General features: G+C 47.1%; 1 protein-coding gene across 1 annotated transcript in view; it reads left to right on the forward strand.

Annotated features, from left to right (window-relative positions):
* Positions 1-14,755: 14,755 nt before the first annotated feature.
* The window catches only part of AQP3 (aquaporin 3 (Gill blood group)), a 35,990-nt gene continuing 26,694 nt past the window's right edge, over positions 14,756-24,051 (forward strand). Inside the window, exon 1 of the mRNA XM_040579872.1 lies at positions 14,756-14,825. Within this exon, the coding sequence (XP_040435806.1) occupies positions 14,769-14,825 (57 nt within the window). The 5' untranslated portion in view covers positions 14,756-14,768. The remainder of the gene's footprint in view (positions 14,826-24,051) is intronic.

Genomic DNA, 24,051 nt, shown 5'->3' on the forward strand with positions numbered 1-24,051 from the left:
TGCTCTTTGGTTCAAGGGACCCTTTTCTTTTTCTATTCCTTGTGAGGTGGAACAGCTTAAGCAAAAGGCATGGAGAAGCCCCACGTCCTCTCCACCCCATTCCTCTGTAACCCCGCCTATGGGTAATCCCCTTCTCCCAAGGCTTAGCACCCCAGGTCTGAAGCCTGCGCTGTGACCCTGCGATACCCTGGCCACGTGCTGGGGAAGTGGCCATGCTGGAAGGGTAAGACTGCAGGCACAGGTGGGATGGTTGAGGTGGTGACAGCAAGAAAACGTGCAAAAAAGCAGGGAGTCAGAGAGTTTGTTGGACACCAGGGTGGGGCCATTCCTAGGAGCTGTGAGGATGAACAGACAATCCCTGGTGAGAAAAAGCTCTATGGGCACCTTTTTGAGGTTGTGAGCGCAGTAACACCTATCTGAGGAGGTCATGAAGCCCTAGCTATCTTTTGTGTGCATGTGTTGGCCAATAAATAATTGCTTTACACTGGTGTGGTTCTGAAAGCAAGACCCCCGCCATCAAGCAGGATGGACAGGCTCAGGGTGGGAATTGCTGGGTGTGGAGCTTTTTGACCTGGGTGATGCTAGTGGTCAGCCTTGATGGTTACAGTCCATCTGCCTTGCAGATCTCTGGATGTCAGGGTTTGCTCCACAGGGGTCAGCAGCAATGCCAGGAATGGGACATAGCTGTGTGTCCTGGAGCAGAATAAGGAATCTGACCCAAGAGCAGGTTTTACTGCTCATGCCTTGTGCTGCCCACATTGTTGCTTCATCCTGCTGCTGTCTTGCCTCATTAACTCCCCTTGAGTGATTCCAAGATGTCCCTTCCTTCAGCAATGACCTGTGCGGTGGCAGTGAGCTGTGAGACCACCTGCTTTGCTGGGCATTGCAGCACTTCCCATGGTGGGGTTCACATGGTTTCCCATGGCTCAGCTTCGCCAGGTATAAAAAAGAGTAGGTGAGACTAGTGAGGACAGTTGCAGTGCCTTGAGAGCCCTGACTCCTTAGTGAGGCTGTTTTTCCACCATTGTCGTTGTCGTTACCAGGCACTGAGCCCTTTTGTGGTGCAAACCCCAAGAGATGTTCCTAAGGTAATGTTTTGGTGGGCTGTAGCATGAGATCCACAGGCTGGTCCTGCAGCTGGGCTTGCTGTAGTAGCCAGAGCTCATCACAGGGATTCAGCTCTTCCCTTCCATATGCAAGAATGCAACCAGATAAAAGTATGTTCCTCCCTGCACTTTCATCTTGAAATACTGGCTGACATGCTGGACTGAGGAGGACAGATCTGCTGCTATTGATGCTTCCATTCTCTCTAACTTGAGAACTGCCCACAGCCCACGAGAGATCTGGGCCGTGCACAATGCAGCAGTAGATAGCAGGGCTCACACCCAGATAGGCAGGGGGTGGTTTTGGCTAAGGGAACCTGTCAGTTATGAGCTGGCTCAGCCCTTGGAAGAGGCTCTCTGACAAGTGCCTGTTCGCACGTCAGGATGCTCTCTGGATGACTAGGTAGTGTTTGCACTTGGCCTGATGAGCTGATCTTTCTCTATTTATTTATCTATTCTTTGCTTTTATCATTGATCTCAATATGAGAAAGAGCCATCCCCCACGTGCAGAGGTAGAAGAGTGCACAGCAACAGCTGAGGGTGCAAGGAGTGCCTAGCTGACCCCAGGAAGGGAAGGTGAGTGCTCCCACGTTATGTCCACAATCTCCTTACTCTAACTGTGGCTACCCACACCTGATGTCTCCGAGAGGATGTCAGCTCCCCTTGCCTTGTAACAGTCTTCATTAGCCTTGACCAGAGAGGCTGTAGAGAAGAAAATAAGAAAATGGCTGGGCAGCAAGTGGTGACCTACAGCTCTAGCAGCAGATAAGCAGTAGATTAAAAAAGTTAAAAGGTCAGAGAAGATGACAAGGAAGAGACCTATTGGCTGAGCTGGCTGTCTACCTGCCTTCCCCTGCCCTTGGCACCATGCTGATGCTCCTTCCGTGCTCTAGCAGGAAAGCAGAAAGAGTAGTGGTGCTGGGAAAGCCTTCCCTGCCTCAAGCCATGTGCAGGGCATCACCAGGCTGGCTCAGCAGTGCTCCTCACCTGGGTTCTAGGGTGAACACTGCTGCTGCTGCTCTGGTCAAAACCAGGCATGCTACCTTTTTTTTTTTTTTTTTTTTTTGCAAAGAGTGTCCATCAAGCAATGGATCCCCTATAAGACACAGTTTCTGAGCAGGAGGAGTGGCGCTAGAACCGGAGGTCTGTTGGCTGAGTTGGACCAGGCAGCCAAGCTCTTGCCTGGTGTAAATTCCTTGGGCTCCTTCCCTTCACTCAGTGTGGACCATTTCCATCACAGCTGTACACTGTGCCTGCCCTTGCTCATGCAGACCAGAGCCCTGAAAATGCCATAACATTTGTGTTAACTAATAAATATGACAGAAAATTGCTGGCAAATATTTTCCTGTGGCAAGAAGTATAGAATGATGTCTGCATAATTAAGTCAAGTGGTAACTATCACCCTGAATATCATTGCTACCTGTCTCCCAGTGTATACACGTATCACTTCCCATTGCCATTCCTTAGTCAGGCACTGGACTCCAGAAACATGGGGAGGAAGAAACACATTCTTTCTTCTGCTAGAGCCTGGGGAGGGGTGGACACCACTATGGGGCTTCAGGGGGGCAGCTAGTCCCATGCAGAGGGTGATTCTGGACTTGGAACCCATGGCTGCCTCTGGTTCTGAAGAGCTCCGCGTAGATCACCCTGACTCCAGTGGGTGCTTTTGCACCCCTGCAGCAGCAACCAGATCTTTTCTGTGCTGGGCTGTAAGTGACTTGAGTGTTGCTGCACCTGTGTCTTGCTGTCTCCTGCCTTGTGACCGTCCCTGCACAGCGTGAGGCATAGCAGCCCCATCGTGTGATTTTCAGCTGAGGCATGGAGAGCTTGTACAAGGCTCCCCTGTGACACCTGAGGAAGGGGACTGCTGTGGGACAGGGACACCTCTAACTCCATTAACATAACGCCTTTCCCATTTAGGAAATGCCCTATTTACTGCACTGGCCTCTACAGAGTGCACAGCAGTGGAATTCCCAAAATTCCTGAAATGCTCCAGTGTGAGAACGGCATGTTTAAGCAAATACCCACCATTTTCATCCCCCCTTAATTCTGGACAGGGGAGGGTAAGCAGTCTTGGTCTGTCCTCTCCTACAGCTAGCTTCCTTTCCTTCCCAAGATACTTTGCTATTTTTATGTTTTTACCTCTCTATCCCATCCTGCAGTTGCAGGAGAGCCAGGTCCAGCTCCCTCCCCACCTGCAGAGACACCTGAACCCAAGTCTCTCATGAAAGCTTAAGTGGGCTTGAGAGGGCATTGAGGTGAAGGGCTCTCTCCAACTCTCCTGCTGAAGGCCATGCCCTTTTTGATGGAGTTGACTTGCACTTTCTCTTTTGGATTACTTCATGCAAAGTGGGAAAGCTTTCCAAGGGAGAGATGTGGAAATCTCACCTGTGGCCATCTAACGCTCAGTGTGGCTGTTAGCATGGGGGCTGATCTCTTCAGGGAGGGATCTTGGGTCTGATTTCTTCAGGGAGAGAAAGGATTTTAGTGTGGATTACCCTCACCATCACATGAAGACCACTGGATGAAGGAGGTTAGTCCAGACCCCTCTGCATTGCACCTGAAGTTTGACAAAGCCTTGGGAGATGGACTGGTGGGCCAGTGCCTTGCCAGGAACCCTTCTTGTGCACTGGCTGTGTTGTACCAACATAGTCGTTGCTTGGCACAGAATTTGCCATTAGCAATTTCCATTGCTTGGCTTTGGTGAATGGTTTGATCCTGGGAGATGGCAACGTTTTCCTCCAAGCCTTGTTCCTTGGTGCAAAGTGTATTCCTTGTCATCGGTTCCCTGACCCAGGAAATCCCCACTGCAGGAAGGTCGGTGCTGGTCTACGTGGCCTCGCTGTGGCCCTTGGGGGGCTCCTCTGCAGCTGGAGGGTCTCACCTCCCCTGTGCATCTTGGGCAATTTTGTGTTGCTATCCACAGCAACAAAAACCCTTGTGAGGCATCAGCCTGCGTATCAAATGGGGTTCTGGATTACCTATCTGTCAGCAAGGCTTGCCAGGACCAGCTGTGAGAAACCCTTCTGTTACATTCTGTTGTCCTTTCTTTCACTGTGAGGGCAGCTTTGTGTTAGTATGAGCTTCGAAGCCTGATCTAATAAGAATAGCATGACCCTGCCATTATCTCCTCTTGCACAGGTCACAGTGCGGTCAGTTTGTGTTGGTAAGTAGCAGGGATCTCTAGTTGTGTGACACAGAGGTGTGGGTGGCACATCACTCTTTCTGGGGAAAGCATGAGTGGAAGTGCCTGTTCAACACTGCTTCACACAAAGGGAGGATTGGGTGCAGGCATTGCCAGGGCCAGGTTTCCCTGACCTGCTCCAGAACCAGTTTTCTGACCAGATGAGCAGGAGTTGAGGCCAGTCTGAGCACCCCATGGCTTGGCATCTCCTGTCTGTCCAGAGAATTTTACTTGGAGTATAAAATCGCACAGCTTTCTGCAGGTGTGGGGCCAGTCATTGTCAGGAGCCCAGTGCCTTGTGCAAGAGCCCTCTCACTCTTGCATTACACACATCGGTGGCATGGGTTTGCTTTCCATCTGGTGACTCAGCGAACTAACCTTGGCACAGAAAACCCTTTGTGTACTGAATAACCCCTAGATAACACCATTTCTGGAAGAAAAGGAGGGTGGGTGGAAGGCGTAGCTGGGAGCAACCCCCTTGCCTCTGCCCTCCCCACGCAAACCCAACTGCTCTTGCAGCAGCTGCTGAACTCAGGCAGACTCCAAGTGCGTGAGTTTCTCCTGGTGCCACAGGCAGGCTTCAGCACGTCAATCTGTCTGTGGTACCTCCACTCCTGAGGACCTGTTTGACCTGACCCATGGAGACCTTGGCTATAAAAAAAGGTCTCCTGAGTTATCCTCCCCATTCGCACCACCCAAGGAGGAAAGCTGGCTCCCTGCTCTGGCTGTGCATACCTGTATGCCCTGTTGTGCCTGTGGTAACTTCTATGGCAACTTCTTGACTCATTCATTTCTGCAGAAGACATGGTGGGAACTCCTTTCCTGGGCAGGGCTGGTTACAGTGAACGGTGCTCTTGCTCCCTTGCCACCCCTCACAATTTCCCTTTTCATTTTATTACGCAGGGGCAAAGTTTCTGTTTTTTACCTTAAATCTGCTGCCAGCTGTGTTGGGATGTGCCAGAGAGGCATAAGACCCCTCCACCCGGGTGTCACCTGCTTCACCCACCTCTCTGTTTCCATGTTGACAGCTGGTGCTTCTGTGACTGAAGGGAAATGTGCCAGTGGACAAAATCCTAGCTCCTCTTGGATTCCTTTATGGTCATTCTCCTGGGAAGAGCTATTAGAAACCATCTGCCTCCAAGGCTTAGAAATATCCCATGAGCACTTCTCTGCACTGCCCTTACTCTTCCCTACAGCTGCATCTTGCTTTTCAGAATATCACCTTCAATTTAAAAGCCAAGCCGAGTTGCAAACGCAGCCCTTGGAGAGGGCATTTCTCTTCTCCTTGCACCTTTCAGCCTCTCTGCTGGTGCAAGAAGCTTCTCCACTGCAGATCTGACACAATGAATCAAACAGTTCCCAGCATTTCTTTGCCTCTGGGCCTTTTCACAGTACTTCAAAGCATAGCTGAAACCTCACTGTTTATTTTCACTGTCTGTCCCCTATAGATTTATTGCTTTTCCTTTGTAATGTATGCCATTATCACTAAACGCAGCAGCAGTAACAAATTAATTTCACTGAGATCCCTGCTGATTCGATCTGATGCTGCTAGGCACTGGAAATTTTTACAGATGTTTTCTGCCTTGAAGTGCTTGCAAGCTCAAGATCCTGCCCAAGACCTGTGAAGCTGATTGAAAAAGTTGTACCAAACCCATGGGTAGCTTCAGGCATCTTCAAGAGCAAAGTTCTCCAAGAGAAAGAGCAGGTCCCACCTGTCCCTGTGGTGGATTGAATGGAAATGCTGGGTCTAATTCAATGGGGTTCTTGGTCTTTAAAGTCTGTGAATCCCAAATCCTTTTCCTGGAAAAATCTGAATATTTGGGCACAGAAATAGGACCTTTGGCTCCTGTTGTATGTCTTGGGATCATCTGTGGCAGCAGACTCAGCAGAGCATTCCACTTCCTTTTGGTCTCCACCTTCTGGTGTGACACCTGCTCTATTGCTGCTAGCATTCATATGTTCACCATGGGTTTTCCTGCTGATTTGAAATCAGAAAGTGTCAGAAAAGATAACCAGGCCTTTCTGAACAAGGCATTCAGGAGAAGTTTCTCATTTCTCCCCTCCAAAGCACGTTGCAGGGGTGGATGGACACCTCCTGCCTCTGGGCAACCCGATTAGAGCCAGATGAGGTTAATGGTGAGATGGTAGTGATTGTAGGTCTGTTTTCTGTAGGATGCGTAACCCCCTCTCCAGTTTAGGCGTTCTGCAGGTGGGCTTGGAGCCACAAGGTAGGGTTTGGCTGGCAGCTGCTCTTCTTGGGCCAGCTTGGGGATGGAGGTGCACTCAGCTGGCACGTTTGCCATGTGCGTGCCACACACCTCCTTAAGAGGAGGGCATCCTCCTCTTTCTTTCCCTTCCTTGCTGCTCCTCGGATTAAGTTTTTCTTGATGTAAGAGAGCTGAGTGCTGGCTGATTGGGCCATGACCTGAGTTTTATATAATGCATTGTGCAATGCACTTTATGTAATCAGAGGTTTCTTGTGTAATTTATTTGCAGGATATTTGTGGAAGCAAGGACCAGAGCTGACTCCTGTTATACAGGAGAAGGCTAAGTGGGGTGGCACAGACAGGTTTGTTGGTTCTGGGCGGCTTGCTGCCTGGGAAGGTGTAAGTGTTAGAGGGCCAGGAAAGCAAATCCATGCAGCTGTGGGTTCGATGGCTCTGGTCCATGTCCATCTCCAAAAAGGTCTCTCCATTCTCCTTAAAAAGAGAGAAGGCAGGGCTTGAGTTTTTTCTCCTGAGGGTCAGGTCTAGAGGGGGCCCAGCTGTCCCCAGTTTCCACCGGTTTTAGTGGGAGTCTCAGGCTCCTTTTGATGCCCCAGTGATGTGCTTGGCGTTAGCCCTCACCTTTTCCTTGCCAAGGGGGTTGGATTGTGGTAGAAGGTGGGTCAGGAATGTGATACGAGGATGTGATTCAGGCTGTAAACCGAGGATATGACCCCTGCAGCATGAGATTAAAAACTAGTTCCTCCTGGCACTGTAGCCTGAGTGCACAAATCTTGCCTGCCATTCACGCTGCCCACTGAGGTGGTTAATTCATCAATGGGGCCTCAGCTATGCCCTAGGAGTAGAAGCATCCACACCCAGGCTGCGACGGAACAGCTAATCGGCTGGAAACAGCCAATGCAGATGCCAAATGGAAGAAAAATAGCTATGGAGCCCTCTCATGAAACAGGCCGTGGCTCAGCAGCATGGCTTGGTCCTTGTATGGCCAGCATATGAGTTGTCCTGAGGGGTGGTCAAACGGGGTGCTGCAGCATCCCAGAGCCTCCCTGGTACTCCCATTAGTCCTCTCCAGCCTTCTTCCCCTCCTGTTAAAGCAGAAGTTGGGTCCTTCTTGCTGAGATGTCTGGGGATGTGCCGCAAGCATGGCTGTGGCACCGTATGGCTTGCATGCACAGCCCGGTGAGGTGGGACTGCCCTGTCCATCTCACTGAGCACCATTGCCCTTGCAGTGCTCTTCCATGCTACAGAAGCTGTGCATGTGCGTAACTTGAGATTTTATATTCTTTTGTATTCTTTTAAATTAGGAGTATTTCACAATGGCAGAAGAACCCGATACCTGGCTGTGTGTGAGTTGGGAGGCTGACAGGACTGTCAGGTGCATGAACCATGTCCTGCATGAAAAACTAGTGGGGAAGGCTGTCGGACTTCTGGGTGCAAAAGCACTCACGCCGCCGTTGGTTGAGGTCTTATTAGTAAGGGAGATTCTAGTGATTCGGAGATCCTGATATAAAGCAAAGAAGATATATTGACAATTTGATGGACCTTTGCTCTGTCTTAATCTGTGACCTGAACTAGCTGAGAAGCTTGCTGGCATTTAAAATATTCTTCAGTGAGAAGAGAAATAAAAGGTGGAAATTTAATGACATGGGCACTACCAGATCCTTCATGGATCTGCTTGGCTTGCCTTCACGGTCTGCAGAAGGTGGAGTGCCCTGGTCTTACTGGGAAGCATGGCCTGTATGGAACACCCTACATGAGGAAATGGTCTCAAGTTGCTCCAGGGGAGTTTTAGTTTGGATATTTGGAATAATTACTTCACTGGAAGGGTTGTCAAGCATTGGAACGAGCTTCCCAAGGAACGGTTGAGTCACCATCCCTGGAGGTGTTTGAAAGACGTGTAGATGTGGTGCTTAGGGACATGGTTTAGTGGTGGACTTGGAAGTTCTGGGTTAACGGTTGGACTCAATGATCTTAAAGGTCTTTTCCAACCTAAGTGATTCTATGATTCTCTGAGACACCTCACACAACTCTGGTCCATGGGGCATTTCAGTCTCCAGAATGAATTCTTTTTATAAAGCTAGAAAATTTCCTGACACTTCCCCTTTATCCATTCCTCTTGTTTCTTGCTGCTATTTTGCATTGAATTTCAGCTTTTGCTGAAGTGCATATGAAAGGTCAGGATGACTCTGATGGTTTTCCTGGTCACCGCTATCGAGAGATCCTGTTGCTTGTTTTACCCACCTCATCTGCCAAGCAGCCAAGGCACAGAGCCCCAGGCAGATGTTGAAGCTTTACCTTGCCGCGAGCTCGCAGGGTCACTACCCTCCCCAGGTGCATTGTGAGGCAAAACCAGGCTTTGCATCAAGGTGAGATTCTTGCAGTGAGGCAGGCTGTGCTGGGTAACGTCTTGAGCATTAGGAAAGCCAGGCTTTTTGCTTTTGCTTCTGGGAATCCCTGCCTGAACTTCCTTGTTCCCCAGAGGTAATTGGAGCTGTGTGGTGCCAGCATTGCAATCACACACTCATTTGCGCAGGTTGTCATGAGACGTGTGCTCTTTGGGCTGCATCTTGCAGACCAACAGCAAGGAATCAGGAGCTGTAGGAAGAATTTCCCACTCAGAAGCAGAGATTTAATTAAAATATAAAAAGTTTTTTAAAAAATTGTGACTCATCTCAGATGTAATAGAGCTTGTTGGAGAGTTGTCTACTGTGGTGGTCACGTCTCTGCAGTTGGTGTTACGGAGTTCCACCTGCCAGTGTTACAGACCACTGTACCATCACTGTGTGCACCCCTGTCAGCTCTTTACTCACCATATTTGTTAGCCCTGACCAGGGAGAAGGAATGCAATTCGAGAAGGATGGCACAGGTTTCGGTATGGAGGCAGGAATAGCCCTCTGTACAAATAGGGGAGAGGCAGACAAACAGTCAGGTAGGCTGCAGCTCTATAGAAAAGGCTTTGCAGGTTGTTCTAGTAATTATCAACCGACCATAAGTCAACAGCGTCATGGTGCTGCAAAAAAGAAAGGAAAAGTTAAACATCTCTGGGGTATATAAACAGCAGCATTGTTTGTAGAACACATGAAATACTTCTAACAATCTATTGGTAGAGACCATGCCCACATGGCAGGAATATGATCAACCATGGGTACTACCATTCAGGACAGATATGTACCAGCAGGAGAGAGTCCAGAGGAATGCAACAGAGGTGATTGGAGGGTGATGAAATGTGATGCATGGAGAAGGACTGATGAGACCAGAGTTGTTTAGTCTACAGCAGTGGTTTTTCGGACTGTGGTGTATTGTCTTCTGGTCTATTTGTAGAAGGTCTGGAAGAGATGACTAAGAAAAGTTTCTATATGCATTAGAGCTGTCTACAGACATAATAATCTCTGCAAAGGTCTGCACTTGCAGGAGAACTTATTTAGGGTCCAACACTGAAGTGAGAGACAGTGAACCACTGCTGTTGCACAGAGAAGATGGAAAGGGGCCCAGTGCCAATTTTTAAATGCATAAAATACAGGGAAGAAGTTGTTCTTTCAGTTGGAGGAGCAGAAAGGCAGGAGAGTGCATTGCAGCAATGGAGATAGAGGGAGCGAAATCTTATGGATAGTAGGATCACTAGGTGCTGGAATGTGTCATTGGGGCAGGCTTGAAATTCCCAGCATGGGAATCTCAAAGAACAGGCTAGATAAACATCTCTCTATAATCACAAGGATTGGGCTGACCCCCTCTTGGCTCTTTCAATCTTTCAACTTCGCATCCCAGTTCTCTACAACGGTGTAACTAACTAGTGCTAATTTATGCTCACTGTTATTTAATATATTCATAAACACAGCTGAGAAGGGAGTGAGGAGTGAACTAGTTGTCACCTAACTGCTTACTTCCTTTTCTGGATTAGTAAAAGTATATTGAGCAATACTAATCCACTAATCCAGCCCCAGGTATCAATGAATTGCTAGGCAGATCTCTCCAAGTCTATTTTTCCGTGATTCAACATCACAAGACTGGCACGGTAGTTCTGGGAAGTAAACACAGTGGCGTCAGATAGTCTTTTTTTACGGCATCTGATCTGATCCTAACTTTCCACAGCTCTGACAAACAAACCTTCCCGAACACTATCCACCTCTTCCCTAATCAGCACCGTGTTGAATTTTACTTGGTAGCAGTGAGACAAAAGGTAATTTCAGGAGTGGCAGGCAGAAACCTTGGCTGTGATGCTACTGCTGTTGTTTGGCAAGGATCTGATTCCTCTAGAAAATGCTTGCTGTGGTTTGAAGAAAGCAAAAGCTGCAGTTATTCACCACAATGCCTCTATTTGCTAGCAAGGAGAGCTGTCTGAGAGCCAGTCAAAGCCTTGTGGTGGATGTAGCTTTCTCAGAGAGGCTTTTCTTGCAGAGGACTTCCCTAAGAGCTGGGACAGCTGACGGGCTTGGAATGTGGTTTGAGTTAAAGGGTATTTAATGAGGATGAGCCAGGGGAGGCGAGACACTTGTACTCCGCATGGGTGGATTAAGGACCTCTGTAGTTGCACTGTGAATGCAGGGGCTTGCTTAGTTTTGTTTTGTTTTTCTAATTTGGTTCTATTCCAGTTGCATTTACGGCAGTTCATTTGCAGTTTTAAAAGCTTATTGTCTCTCAAATCCTTGACTGACGCATCTAAAAGGCTTTGGTAAGTTGAGGCACAATTTAGAACTGGGGCAGTCGTTGTCTCTGGCATACAATAACTCATTGCCCCACATTAGCTTCACAGCACCGATAAAGATGCATCTCACCTCACTGTGGACACCACCTGAGGCACTTACATGTGCTGCCTGATTTTTCTTAACAGACTCTCTTTTAAACCTGGTTTGTGGAGAGGAGGTTTCCACTCCAGGGGGATTCCTGGATAACTTTGCCCAGGACTTACAAGGCAACATAATCAAAAGCAAAGTTATTTTGTAGGGAGTTAAAGTAAGCAGAAAGTGAACTGTGTTTCACTCTAGCTGCAACCCTTTTGCAGAAGGGCCTCACAGGGATTACAGCTCTAAGCGGGCTCATCCTTCTGCCCAAGTTAATGGAAGAGCTGCTGCAAGTGTCATCAGTAGCTAAGAGGCTTCACAGACAGCAGTACTGGCTCCTTCTTGCAGAATCCTTATGAGTATGTCAAGCATAAACTCAGGTTAAATGGACAGGTGCCATTAGTAAGCCCTATCAAATCAAAGAAATCCTCTAAGCCTATTATTCAGAAGTCATAATCTAAAGACTTCTCTTGAGATAGGAAATCTCAGTAAGCAGCCAAAGCACAATTAAATCCTACTGGTTTTCTTCCCCATTGAAATTTTGTTTGTGTTTCATCCAGGAAAACGTGTCCCAGTCATGAGATTAGCAGGGATATACTAAATTAACCAGAATATTTAAAAGCCCTATTAACATCTATAAAGGTGTCGGTCTGATTTATGGACAGTGGTTTAAGTGCGTTGCCCCACCCAGAGGGCAGAAGTCTTTCATATGTCATTTTGCTGAAACAATGCTGAGTCTGACAACTGTGCTATGTGATAAACTCTCTTATTTCTGTTGTTCCTCTTGTGGGGTTGTTTGCAGAGAGGGTGTGATGAGTGTTGAGGGATGAGGATAAAAGACACATTTGCATGCTCAGTGGAGATGTTTTTTTATGATCACTCCTTTCTAAAGATCCAAAGAAGAAATAAAATGCAATTATTTTATACTGTCTGGATTTGGAGCAAGCTGTTGTGTTGCCTCTGTGTCCTTGCAATGAGTCAGTGTCCTTGTGGGGTTAACCTGGTGTTCGTGGCTTTGTGGACTCTTTTGTTCTTAGAGAAATTGTTTCTGTTTCTCTTTTTCCTTGAGTAGAGAAATTACCCGAATGGAGTTCAATTTGGTGAGACGCCACTCCAGATTTTTCAGAATCTTACAGGAGTGGAGATGTTGTTCCATATAAACTGTTCAAACTTTACTATTTGTATAAAAGTCCTCCAGTGTACAAACTGTCCTTTTAATGATAGCTACTCTTGAAGAAAGTCTTAATGCTTAATTTCTTTTTAAAAATTTCACCCTTTCCACTTCCTAACATCCTTCAGAACTTTCTGAATTTTCTAAGGAAGTTGTCTATGTGCTGCCAGACAAATATTTCCTGATTCTTGTAAATAATCCTTTTTCTGATGGTGATCATGCTAACATTTTTTTTTTTTTTTTTGGGGGGGGGGGGGAGCTTGCCATATGCTACATAAACTCTCCCAGATTTACATAGAAAAACAATGAAGGGGTAATTACATGAAGATTTGTATAAGGTGAAAAAAATCCACACTAAACTTCTTCAAAGAGTTTTGTCATCACAATCAGTTAAGTAATAACCAAGGGTAGTTGGAGTCTTGAATCAGAAAGATAACCAACATCTGTAGAAACTTTTCCCGCCATCTACTGGCTTGAGCTATTTGGGGGATAGAAGGTGCTTCTAGAAGAACATACTTTTCATACAAAATCTGCAGTGCCTTTTGCCTCTACTTAAACTAACGCCTTTCTCAAAGTAGTGTCTTTCTCAAACTAACATCTTTCTCAAGCAGAACGTAGGCTTGTGTTTTTCTGACATAGCTAATGGCTCTAATAGCTCTAATAACATCCTCCTACATCTTTGATCCCAGCCAAAAAGCGATATAATATTGCTTGCACAATAATATTTCATTGAAAAACATAAATACCTTACAAAACTTGCTTTCCTCATGTTAATGTTGTGTCTACACTAAATCTGATTTCTTGAATGTGTGGGAGTTGCTTTCCCATAAGAAGACATCAATTGTTTCCTTGCCTTTTGGACCAAAGGGTCCTTGGGTTTATAACCTACTATATAAAGCAGGTTTATAAGTTGCAGGTAAAGGTTATTTTCTGGCTTGTGATTGAGCTCAGGTTAGTGTCTTGATCTGCTGTTTTACATCTAAGTTACTACACACTTCAGCACCACATCTCAGCTGGGAGGTGGCAATTAACTGAGAGCTTCCTAAACCACATGGGAAGCTGCCTGTGGTTGTCTGGGTTTCCTTGTCCACCCTGGTACAAAGTAGCTTGAATTCCTCATGGTTTCCAAAATACCCCACCAGTATGCAACAACTGGGCTTTTAACCCTCTTCCAGCAGTGCCCGGGTTTGCACACACCTCTGAGCTAGGCAAAGTCCATCTCAAGAGGCTCAGCAAGGGCAGATCTTACTACCAGAGACCCAGGGAGTGCCAGGTCCTGGTGGACCCAATGCTGCAGAGGTGGGAGGTCTCAGGGAACATCATTGAGCCACTCATTGTCGGACTGAGCTGGAGACAAGGTGCTGTGGCTGCCCTGGAAAGCATGAGCAGTGGAGGAGTCTCTCTACAGGAGGAATTGAGGTATGGGTCTTTCCATTAAGCAGCTTGCTGGGGACATTGGGACTGGCAGCACTAAGTCCTGCCCCTGTGCAGTACATGGAGAGAGATGTTGGACTGAGCATGGAGAAAGGGAAAAAAGTTGGAGGTGGGCCTTATTAGTTCATTACCTGAGAGACAATCCAGCAGCCATGCTAGCTGGGTAGGTAGGAATGAATTTTCTCTTCCAGGTTAATGATCAAAGCCGTTTGCTTTTAGACTACACGAGGAAGAAGGGTCCAAACTCGGGAGCAGGGAGCTGCGGAGCTGATGGTAAAGGGTGTCCCACGTGCTCTGCCTGCAGTCTGGGGGAAGACTGGGGGGTAGTTGATGTTAGGTGGTAACTTCTTTCACCTCGTAAGCACCTCGGGGGCACAGCAAACCGTGTGGCTTTGAGCTGAGTGGCCTGTTGTGGCTGAGGGTTTTTTTCTGAAAGATGGACCCATCCCCGAAGGACTCTGCTCCAGCAATGAGGGGCGTGGGGGAGCAGTTTGAGTGCAAGCTGCTTAAAATAAATGGATAAGGGTGTGTGACTCATGCGGCTTAAGATGGGGACAAATGACACTAGACTTGTCCCTCAATGTCGATATAAACCTATTCCTTGGGTGCATGCCCACCTTCGGGTAGGTCTCCTTCCTGAACCCCTTCAAACTATTACAGCAGCAGCCTGATGTGACTGGTGAGCATCCCTGGCCTGGGAAAATGTCGTTCAGCCCTGTGAAGATGTGAATCTTGCTTGATGGTCCTGGCTTATTGTACTCGACACCAACTGTGGAGGCCTCCCCCGGGGGAGGGAATGGCAGTAAAAAAAAAAAAAAAAAAAATCACTGAAAGTAAAACCTGACTTCTCTTTCTCCCAGCTGCTGTTGAATCATGCTCGTGTGTCATGAGTTGGCGGGGTCCCTTTGGCACGGAGTGGCTGAGGACAAGGTGAGGTGATGCTGTGCTGGGGAGGGGGTGGGTGCATGGAGGCAGGCTGGCCCTGGGCACCAGCTGGGCTGAGTCTGGCAGCAGAACTGAGGGTGGCAAGAGGGATGGGCACCCTGGGGGAACTTGAGCAGAAGGGTGCTGCTTTCGTCTCTCCTTGCTGAAACACCTGCATTGTGTCACCTGGGGCATTGGTCAGGGAATTGGACTGATGGGCTGACAGCAATTACTTGCTTCTTCCCTTTACCCTCCTTGCCTTGCTCTTGTGGGATTTCCATCAGCTCCCACGAGATGCCTGCTGCTGAACATGTGCACCTTTCTGGTTCCCAGCCAGGGCCTCACACCCTTGGGTTTATTCTGACCAAGGACTGGGGGAAAGGTCTGTGCTATAAACGGGTACTGACTGGTGGAAATCATCAAGTCCACATCTGTGTGGGCAAAGGTGATGTCTCTCCCCTGCAAACCCCTTGCACACACAGTGCTGTTCTCCCCTAAACTCAGCAGCAACTTGCAAAGCCCCAAGTGAATGCAACTACCGCGGCATGAAGCCTTGGGGAGGGCTTTTGAAAAGGGGTCAACAATACCAGCATGTGCTGGAGCTGGGAGACCACAAATACTAGTGCCAGCACCCCAGTGGTGCCTGCAGAACCCACATTTTCCCAAGCTTACATGGGTCCCCCTATCCTGCCTGCATGTCCCTGCCACGTGCAATGCTTGTGGTCTTCATGCTCAGCTTCTGGCAGCTGTGCTCCAGGTAGGTTGCAACTCACACCAAACCCCTCCATGTGAGACCTCCGCCCCTTCTTGCTGATCTGTCCTGATGCCCTCTGGCTTGTCTGCTGTTTCAGAGGCACAGCGCCTTGCAGTTGAGACACCAAACTCCAACTCCAACTACATCAGCACTGGAAGAAGCAAAATAATTACTTCCCATGCTCCTGTTCTGGCTCTTCTGTCCTTACCACCCACACAATAGCAATTCTTTTTTTGCCTGGACACTACAGCCTTATAGTTTAATTTGATAAAGTCATCTGTATTCTACTCCAGCCTGTTCTCCAAAACCACCCCAGATTCACTTGTAAGCTTCCTTTTTGGCTGCCTGGGAATAAGTAAAAATACAGACCAAAAGGATGTCCAAAGCAGGCCCCTCTGAACTTCCTTTTGAGACCTTCCTGTATTTGAAAGCATGCTTTGCACAAAAAAGTTTCTGAGCACAGAAGTTTTTTGACCATAACTGCAGCTGCAATGTGTTGATTTTGTATTAGGATTTCATGCAGGACAGTGCCTGGAGTGGTATCTCATCTCCCAATTCCTCCCACACCACAAGGTAATCTGCCAGGAAACTGTTTTGATTTGACGTGGTTTCTCCTCAACAAACCCATCTCGGCTGCACCTATCACCTCATTACGTTCCCAGCACTTATAAATGGATCAGTTAATAGGGCAGGCGGGGAACTTTCCGGGTACAGAAGGTGGCTTGACTGAGCTGGGGTTCACAGTGTCCTCCTGCACCTGCTTTTAAAAGACAGATATTGTGTTCACTCTGCACCAGTCCTATGGGAACACCAAGAGATCTGGGAGATAATGACTAATGGGTCTGAGCTGCTTCCCTAAGTACCCCTGGTTTATTAAACAAGCCAGGTTGGGCTTCAACCTGGGTTTTTCCTATTATGGACTGTTCTCCCACCCCTTATTAACACTTTCTATTGCTTGTAGCTTGTCCCAGTTAACCTTTTTCTAGATCTGATGCGCGGCACAGGATGTACCAGCTTTCTCTTGGTCGCTTGCTGTGTGTTCTCTTATCCTGTAAATAGCAGGTCTGCATTTTTTCACCTTCCACTTCCAATGTAATTCAAGATCCTCTTCTATAAAGTGCCTTATATATCTCACTAGCTTCTAACCCCTGCAGGTTCTTCAGCCTATCTCAACTTATCCTTGCCTGCCTGGGCCTTTCCATGATGCTTATTGTTACCCATATGACAGCATTTCCTTTTGTTGTACAACTCCTTTCTGATTCCTGGGTCACCAACTGGTGTCTGATGCTGCCACTGCACTTCCTCTCTCCCCTGCTCATCAGGACAGATTGCCTTTGTGTGCTTAATTAAGAGCATGTTCATGTGATTGCAAGAGAATTGAGTCAACACATCATAAGAAATTATTACCTGTCAGATGAAACATAGTAACTGACTCTCTCCTTCTGTTTGAGCCTCTCCTGGTTGTGAAATTACACGGGTTAGTTTAAACATCTTCATGGCTGAGTTAAGCAAACCGTTTTTATCGCATTTGCAATGGGCTAGTCCTTTGCATATAGTCAGTTATCAATAAACATCAGTTTATTGGCAGTAATGCCTTCTGATGCACTAATTGATCTCTTGTGATGAGTGAACAGGTCCATAATGCCTTTTGGTAGCGCACAGGCTCTCTTGCACTTACATTATTGATTTAGGTTTTTTTTCCCTTAAGGTCAATTCCTCAAGTTTGCCAACTACTCTTTTTTTGAAACCCATTATCCCTGTTTGAAACCTCCTCTTTGGAGCCCACTGTCCTTATTCTGCTACTGCCACACAGGATCCAATAGTTCAAGTGCTGTGGGAAGGCTAGTGGAGGACAGTTCAGTTTGAGCTGAGGAATATACGGAGAAAACCAAAGTCCACCTTGCCTTTTTTCTGCTGTTGCCTCCCCAAACCTGCAGAACACAGGGGAGGGTTTCTACCTGACACCCTGAGGGCAGTTCTCAGTCCTGTCCCTTTTTGGCACAGTAACATCTTCAGTGAGAAGCTGTTGGTCAGAACCAGCAGGAATCTTATCAAGGAGGAAGTTATGGGATCTGATAGATGGTGGAAAATGACGATTAAGTGCCCTCACCTTCACAAGGCCACTTTTACTTCCTTTCTTCTGCTTTCCTCATCTTGGCATGCATTTACCTCACAACTTTCCCTGTGTTAGGAAACCCAGCTAGAGTAGAGATCTGTCTCATGAGTAGTTCAGATGTTTGCATGATCCCAACGTATCCAAGGGTCTAGGAAGATTTGCAGATGTCATTTGATAAAATGTGGCTAGGTCTGGTCTGCCCTTATAAGCATATCTGTGTTGGGGAACACAGAAAGCTTACAAGTAGGTCCCCTGTTAGGACTGTATCTGTAGTACTGGTGAGACCTTGTTTCTGGTGGGGTCCCCTTGCAAGGGCAGTTAGGGGGCTTAGCTTTTTTGCAATGAAGAGAGGTCACTGTTCAGCAAATGTGGAAATGGGGGAGGAAATACAATGCTGCAGAGGGTGTGAGTGTCTAAGTAGTGAGTGTGGGAGCCAGGACAAATAAGAATAGGTGCAGGTGGGGTGGAGTTACTTGAATGGAAATCTACCTCCTCTTAGCTTAAGATGCATAAACAGGAAGATGCTGTGACTCATCATTTATTTATTTTTGCTTCTTGTTGGATAGTTGGAGACAGATTGGATTTACTTTTTGACTCTGCATTCATCGGTGGGTCAGGCAAGTCCTCTCTTTAATGATCCCTGCCATAATGTCAAGTTCCACACCCTGGAGTCAGGAGTCTTTATGGCCACTGGTATGTCTCCTCTTAGGACCTCCAGGCAGAAGAGACAGAAGCGAATCAGACTCCAGAGCTAAAGTAGGGCACAACATCTACCTTTTAATCCATTTATTTTCGTTTAGCACAGCATAGTCCTATTTATACTGAAGCCATTAAAATTGTTGGCTTAGATTTTATGATTAAGCTAGTGTTATAATGTGGACGTGACCCAGATTTATTCATGGCTCCAAAACAGATTTGACAAGAGGCTGTAAGAATAAGTTCTGCTTGTTAAGACCTAGATTTTCATTCAAAGCTGGTCAAAGCACTCAACATGAAGGTAAGTAGCTGTTTTTTGTAAGAAGGCAACTCAATAAATGTTAGTCAGTTTTGCAGATCTGGGCCCACACAAAGCTGGCCAAGGCTTTAAAAGTTGGTTCTTTGGCATGTTTTGGAAATATGTGGGTTCCAGGAGCCTGAGAGGTAGGAATAGAAAGGGCTGTAGCTGTTGTAGAATAATATGCCTGAAAAATCGGTCCATATTTAACTTGTTGTCTCTGAATGGTTGAGCTCACCCCAAACGTACAGTGGGATCCTGACAGTACAAGACACTCAGCAGGATCTCAAGGGGGTGATGGGCAGTAATAAGGAAGAATAGTGCTCCTAAAAGCAGTGTTGCAACCAAAAGCAAACAGTGCTCCTGAAAGCACCACAGCCACCAGCAGAAGATGTCACTGAGCTTCTGTGATGTTCAGGCTGCACAAACTGACTCTGCCATAGCCAGGAGTCACTGGGGACCAATTTATGAAGAAGATAATGGGCACAAGAGACTCAAAAGTTGTCAGTGTGGTGGCTCAGGTGTCAGACAAAAGGCTAATTATGCTGACTCTTCTGAACTTTCATCTGCAATATAAGAAAGAGAGTTCCCCATCAGACTGGGGCCTTTCAGACTGATCATATCTCAGAGACACCCTGAAGCTTAAGTATGTTTCCTTAGGCTAGACCTCTTTGAGGTGGGGATAGAATCAGAAGCTGGATCTTGATGCCAGGATTGGAGAGGAGACATCATTATGCCACTGTGTCTCAGAGGACAGCAGTGATTTTCTGATGCTTGATTGCTTGTACATGTCTCCTGGGGAGTTAGGCAGAAGTCACAAAGCTGGAGGAAAAAAAAAAAAAAAAAGTTTGATGGTTGCTTTGACATTGATTCTCTACCATGGTGAACAGTGGATTGAAATACAGGGCTGCTCAGAGAGGGTGCGCACTGAAAGCTGTGTCACCATTTCCAGACTGCAACAAATGGGCTCCAGGGAGTCCTCTGGCTTTGGTCTGTAGTGTGCGGAGCATGTTGTGTCACTGCACTTTTTAGGTTAGGTTTGATTGGTTTTGGGTTCTGGATGGAAGAGAGGAAACAGCTCGAGGGCCCCATGGGCCCCTGGCCGTAAGCCGGGTCCTGCTAATACTTGTTGGTGTGAAGAGAGCTGTTGCCATTGACTTGTGCACAGTCCCGCTCTGCATCTGATTTCAAGGCACATCAGCTGCCCCATCTTTCACCTTGCTGAGTAGCACCAGCCTGTGTAACTCGCTTGGACTAGTACATTGTAGTCCCTTATATTAACTGAAGACCCCTGTAAGAAAATGGTCTTGGACTTGTGGATCCTGCTTTTGTAGGTCAGAACCATTCTTGTTCTCCTGAGGACCTATTTAAGAGAGTTTATCCAGCTTCCCTGTGTGTATTAACCTGGGTGTGTGAGTAGGAGAGCTGCTGGGGCTACTGATGGTATGCGCACCTGGCTCTGAACCGGTCTGCAGAGAAAGTCACCGTGGCTCAGAGGCATCTGGCGCTCTGCAAGCAGCCAAGCAGGAACTGCAGCCATAGGCTTCCTGGTCACTTTTTCACAGGGAAGATAAGTTTACATGTCAGTGTAAATGTTAGGTTGCAATTTAAGGTGTTTACGGATGCTAGAATGCCTAAAGGATTTGGTAGGTCCTCTGAGGTCAGATGGGCAATTTGGAGGCATCTCTAAATGCCTGAAAACCTTTGTAATTTAAAGCTCTTTATTGTCCGTGGCATGGATTTCCCAAACCCAACTTCTGCTTTCCTCCATGAATCTCTAGGGCCCAGTCCACCTTTTCCCCCAAAACTCTTATGTTCTTCCACGTTTTCTCATCCTCCTTTCCCCAGTGGTCATTGCAAAGCACAGCTGTTCTTGGTCCAGCAGTGTGAGCCCTTTACCCTGCCTCTGAGGCCTCAACAAGCTGCATCAAGCTCAGTGCCCCTCATCCCTCTTTGGGGTCCTTCCTAAATCTGCCTACCAGGGTTTGCCTGGAACTGTCTCTTTTCCAGCACAGTCAATCTCTTCTGCTCCACCAACACGTTCAGCCCTAAACAGCTATCAATCACAGGATATCACCTATGTGGTCCTTGTTTGTGGAATACCCACCCTGCTCAAATCCTTTGACTACCAGCTGGTTCAAAGTCCAACCCAAAAGTAATTTCTATCATCCAGCAAAAATCTGACAAAATATGACAAAACATTGAGCTTGGCTTCCTCTCAGTCTGTCTGCCAAGTTCTCTGTTCCTGGATCTTGTTCTCCCTGCCTCTTTCTCTCCTGCCCCTCAACATATGGTTTGTTATCTTTCACAATGAGGTTTTCAGGCACACTGTGAGAACAGACTTCGCTTACAACAACTTTTTAGTCATTCGCAGTAATTTATTACAGCTTTGACTATTCTAATTCTCTGTGACACACGGTCTTTTTCATGAACATTATTTTCCAACATGTGAATCATTGCTAGACATCCGTTTTCACAACTGGATGTTTGGCAAGATGGGTTTTTACGTATCTCCATGGACATTCAATTTGCATGGTTTGGCCTTGGCCCTGCTGTGTCAGGTGTCTTTGCATATGCGCACACACACACACACGCGCGCGCACACACACACACACACACACACACACGTGTTTCACTGTACAGGATTATCTGGACTCTACACCTCTATGTTTATCAGCGATCATCCTCTTTCTGAGTCATGGCTGAGGCAGATAAGCAGCTAGTTTTGCTATTGGTTTCATGATAATCCGTAAACAGTAATTAATATTTTGCAATATTTTAGCTACTTGAATTAGATGATCTGAAAGCACTTAATTAACATTAATTAGTCGTCATTGCATAGCCCACATGAGGTAGATAAGGTTTTATTGTGCAGAAGGGAAAACTGAGGCAGAAAGGAGTACCAGGGTCAGACCCCTGTCAGATGGCTTTGCAGTGCCTTGGTACTTCTCAAAACCTGCTCCAGCCCCATTTTGAAGACACCAAAGGTGAAGCTGGGTCTAAAATCCGGGGGGCAAAGTCCTGTCCCTGGTGCTCAGGACAGAGCCCCATGGGGTTAACTGAGATCTCAATTCCTGCCAGGTTGTGCCCGTCCACTGCCTTGGCTCTTCTTACTTTTGCTGCTGTTTGATACTTTGCAAATCATTAAGACTGCAGTGCAACGGGTGAGACGGGCATCTAACAGAGCCAAAACATGGGGTGAGTCTATACCTTGGCTGGATCTTGCCTGATACCTTAAAGATATTTTTTTCAGTTGCCCGAAGATAACATTTGCCAAACCATCCAAATGACTTAGGAGTCAAAGTCCTTGCAGAAGTGCAACGTGGCCAGCTGAAAGACCAGATATAGATCAAAGAATTTAGGTAAAGGAAGATGTGTCTAGACATTGTATGTGATTTACAAATGCACACCAATGTCTCACATCTGAGGCTTGATTCAGTTGCCTAAAGGTAGATGTTCAGGGCTCTTTGAGATGCCCTGGACATCTTTTCTAACCTCTGGCTGCTGTTTGGAAGGACAAGGCTCTGCTGAAGGCCCCATGTCAGATCTGCCAGTTAGTTTAGGTACCTCAGGGTGCCTCAGAGACACCTAGTTTGCTATAATTTGAATTGTTTCCCAGGTGTCCAACTTAATGGCCTCTGTGGTCAGTGCGTGTCCAGCACATGTTTCACAACATCCAGGTCTCTTTCTCTAGGGATATAGTCCTATCTCAGACACTGAGTAAGGCAATGTGAGCACCCTCTGAAAAGTCTTTGAAGTTCTCTGGGTGAGAAGGCTAAGCACTTTGTTGGACCCAGTTCCTGTATTTGCCTCCCGCTTCTGTGCTCAAGTGATTTTGGAGCTTTGGAAAAAAGATCTCTATCTGCCTGCTGATGCTAGACCTGTGCACTAGGAACCGAGTCACTGCAGGAGCTACTGTTCCTCTCAGAGCTCTCAGAGCCTGCTATCATCCCTAAGGCTCATTGCATACTGAGTCTCCCCTCCAGTGTCCTCCTCACTCTAGTGTTGGCTCTATCAATATCAGTATCACCAGGAGGATTTAAAAATAACAAGTCAGACACTGAACCCCAAGACTGTCAGTCGTTGGCCTGTTTCCTTTAATGTCAACTGATGGGACTTCGTTACTTGCTTGGGTATACGTCTTTCCCATTTAGAGAAGGTCTGCATGACAGTGGTGTGAGAAGATCAGGGACAGCTGAGTGTTCCCACACTTTGTAGCTGAGTGTACACAAGAATGGGGTAGATCTGCTTTCTCCTCCAGAAGCTCCTGAGCATCTTGGTGATCTCAGCTAGAGAGGAGTACGCCAGGGAACCTACCTGCTATGGGCAGGCTCTGTCTTCTCCAACTGCTCACCAGTGATTTATGTGATTGACCTTCTCCAAGAGGGTTGAACTGACAGCTCTTTATGTTAATGGTCTCACTGTCAGTGTACAATGCTGGATGTCAATGTGAGTTGGGTTTGAATGTATGGCACTGGGTCCTCTGATACAATGGACCTGGGGAGCATCAAATGGGGGACCTAGAAGATTTTATTCTGTGCTCATCTGAACAGGAGGTAATTCCACCCTCCCATGCACCCATCCCAAGGAGTGAAGGGACCTGAATGGACTGCTCCAACTGGACGGTGATGACTGACCTGGGAAAGCCAAGGTCATGATGGTCCTTTGAAGCAGAGTTGAGCTGTTTGAAGACAAGTGAGGAGCAGCAAGAGGAAAACAGAAGATGTAAGAGCTGTTCATCAGTTGAGCGCTGCCTGTTGCTCACCCCAAAGCAGGCAGATATAGTGGGGACTGTACCTTCATATGTAAACTCAGAGAGTTTTTTTTCAAACTAAGGCTGTGTGGGTGAACTTCAGGCTGGGTCTTCTTAATGGAGGGCTGGACTTTAAAGCCTTAACCAACTTGTAATGCATGCATATGGAGCAGCTCTCTGTGGTTAAAAAAACTCATGCAACTGACCAAAACCCAAGTTTTAGTTCTCGTGATTCATTACGCCACCTCCCCTTCCACTGGAGTAGAGGGAGCCCAGGAGAACTTGTTGTTGAGAGGCTCTTGTCTCTTTATGTAGCGGGGCTGAAACATGTTTTTCCTGAAGGTCTTAATGAGTATTTGCTGTCAGCACAGGACGTGGTGAGACTCATGGTTCTCTTGGGACTCAGCAGCAGAGTCTGTCACTGTTGATACATGCTTATTTCCCTGGATTCATTCCTTTTTGGAGCATCTCCTGTCTGTCCCAGTCTTTTCGCTCTCCTCCATGTCCCCCTGCCCAGTTCAAGGCTCTCAGCCTCTTGAGCACTAAATTACTGCCTGTTCCTTTCTTCACTGCCTTTCTGCAGAGACAACACCCTCTCTCTTAACGTCAGACCCT

This window comes from Falco naumanni, chromosome Z (genome assembly GCF_017639655.2).
Source record: "Falco naumanni isolate bFalNau1 chromosome Z, bFalNau1.pat, whole genome shotgun sequence".
Lineage (NCBI taxonomy): Eukaryota > Metazoa > Chordata > Aves > Falconiformes > Falconidae > Falco > Falco naumanni.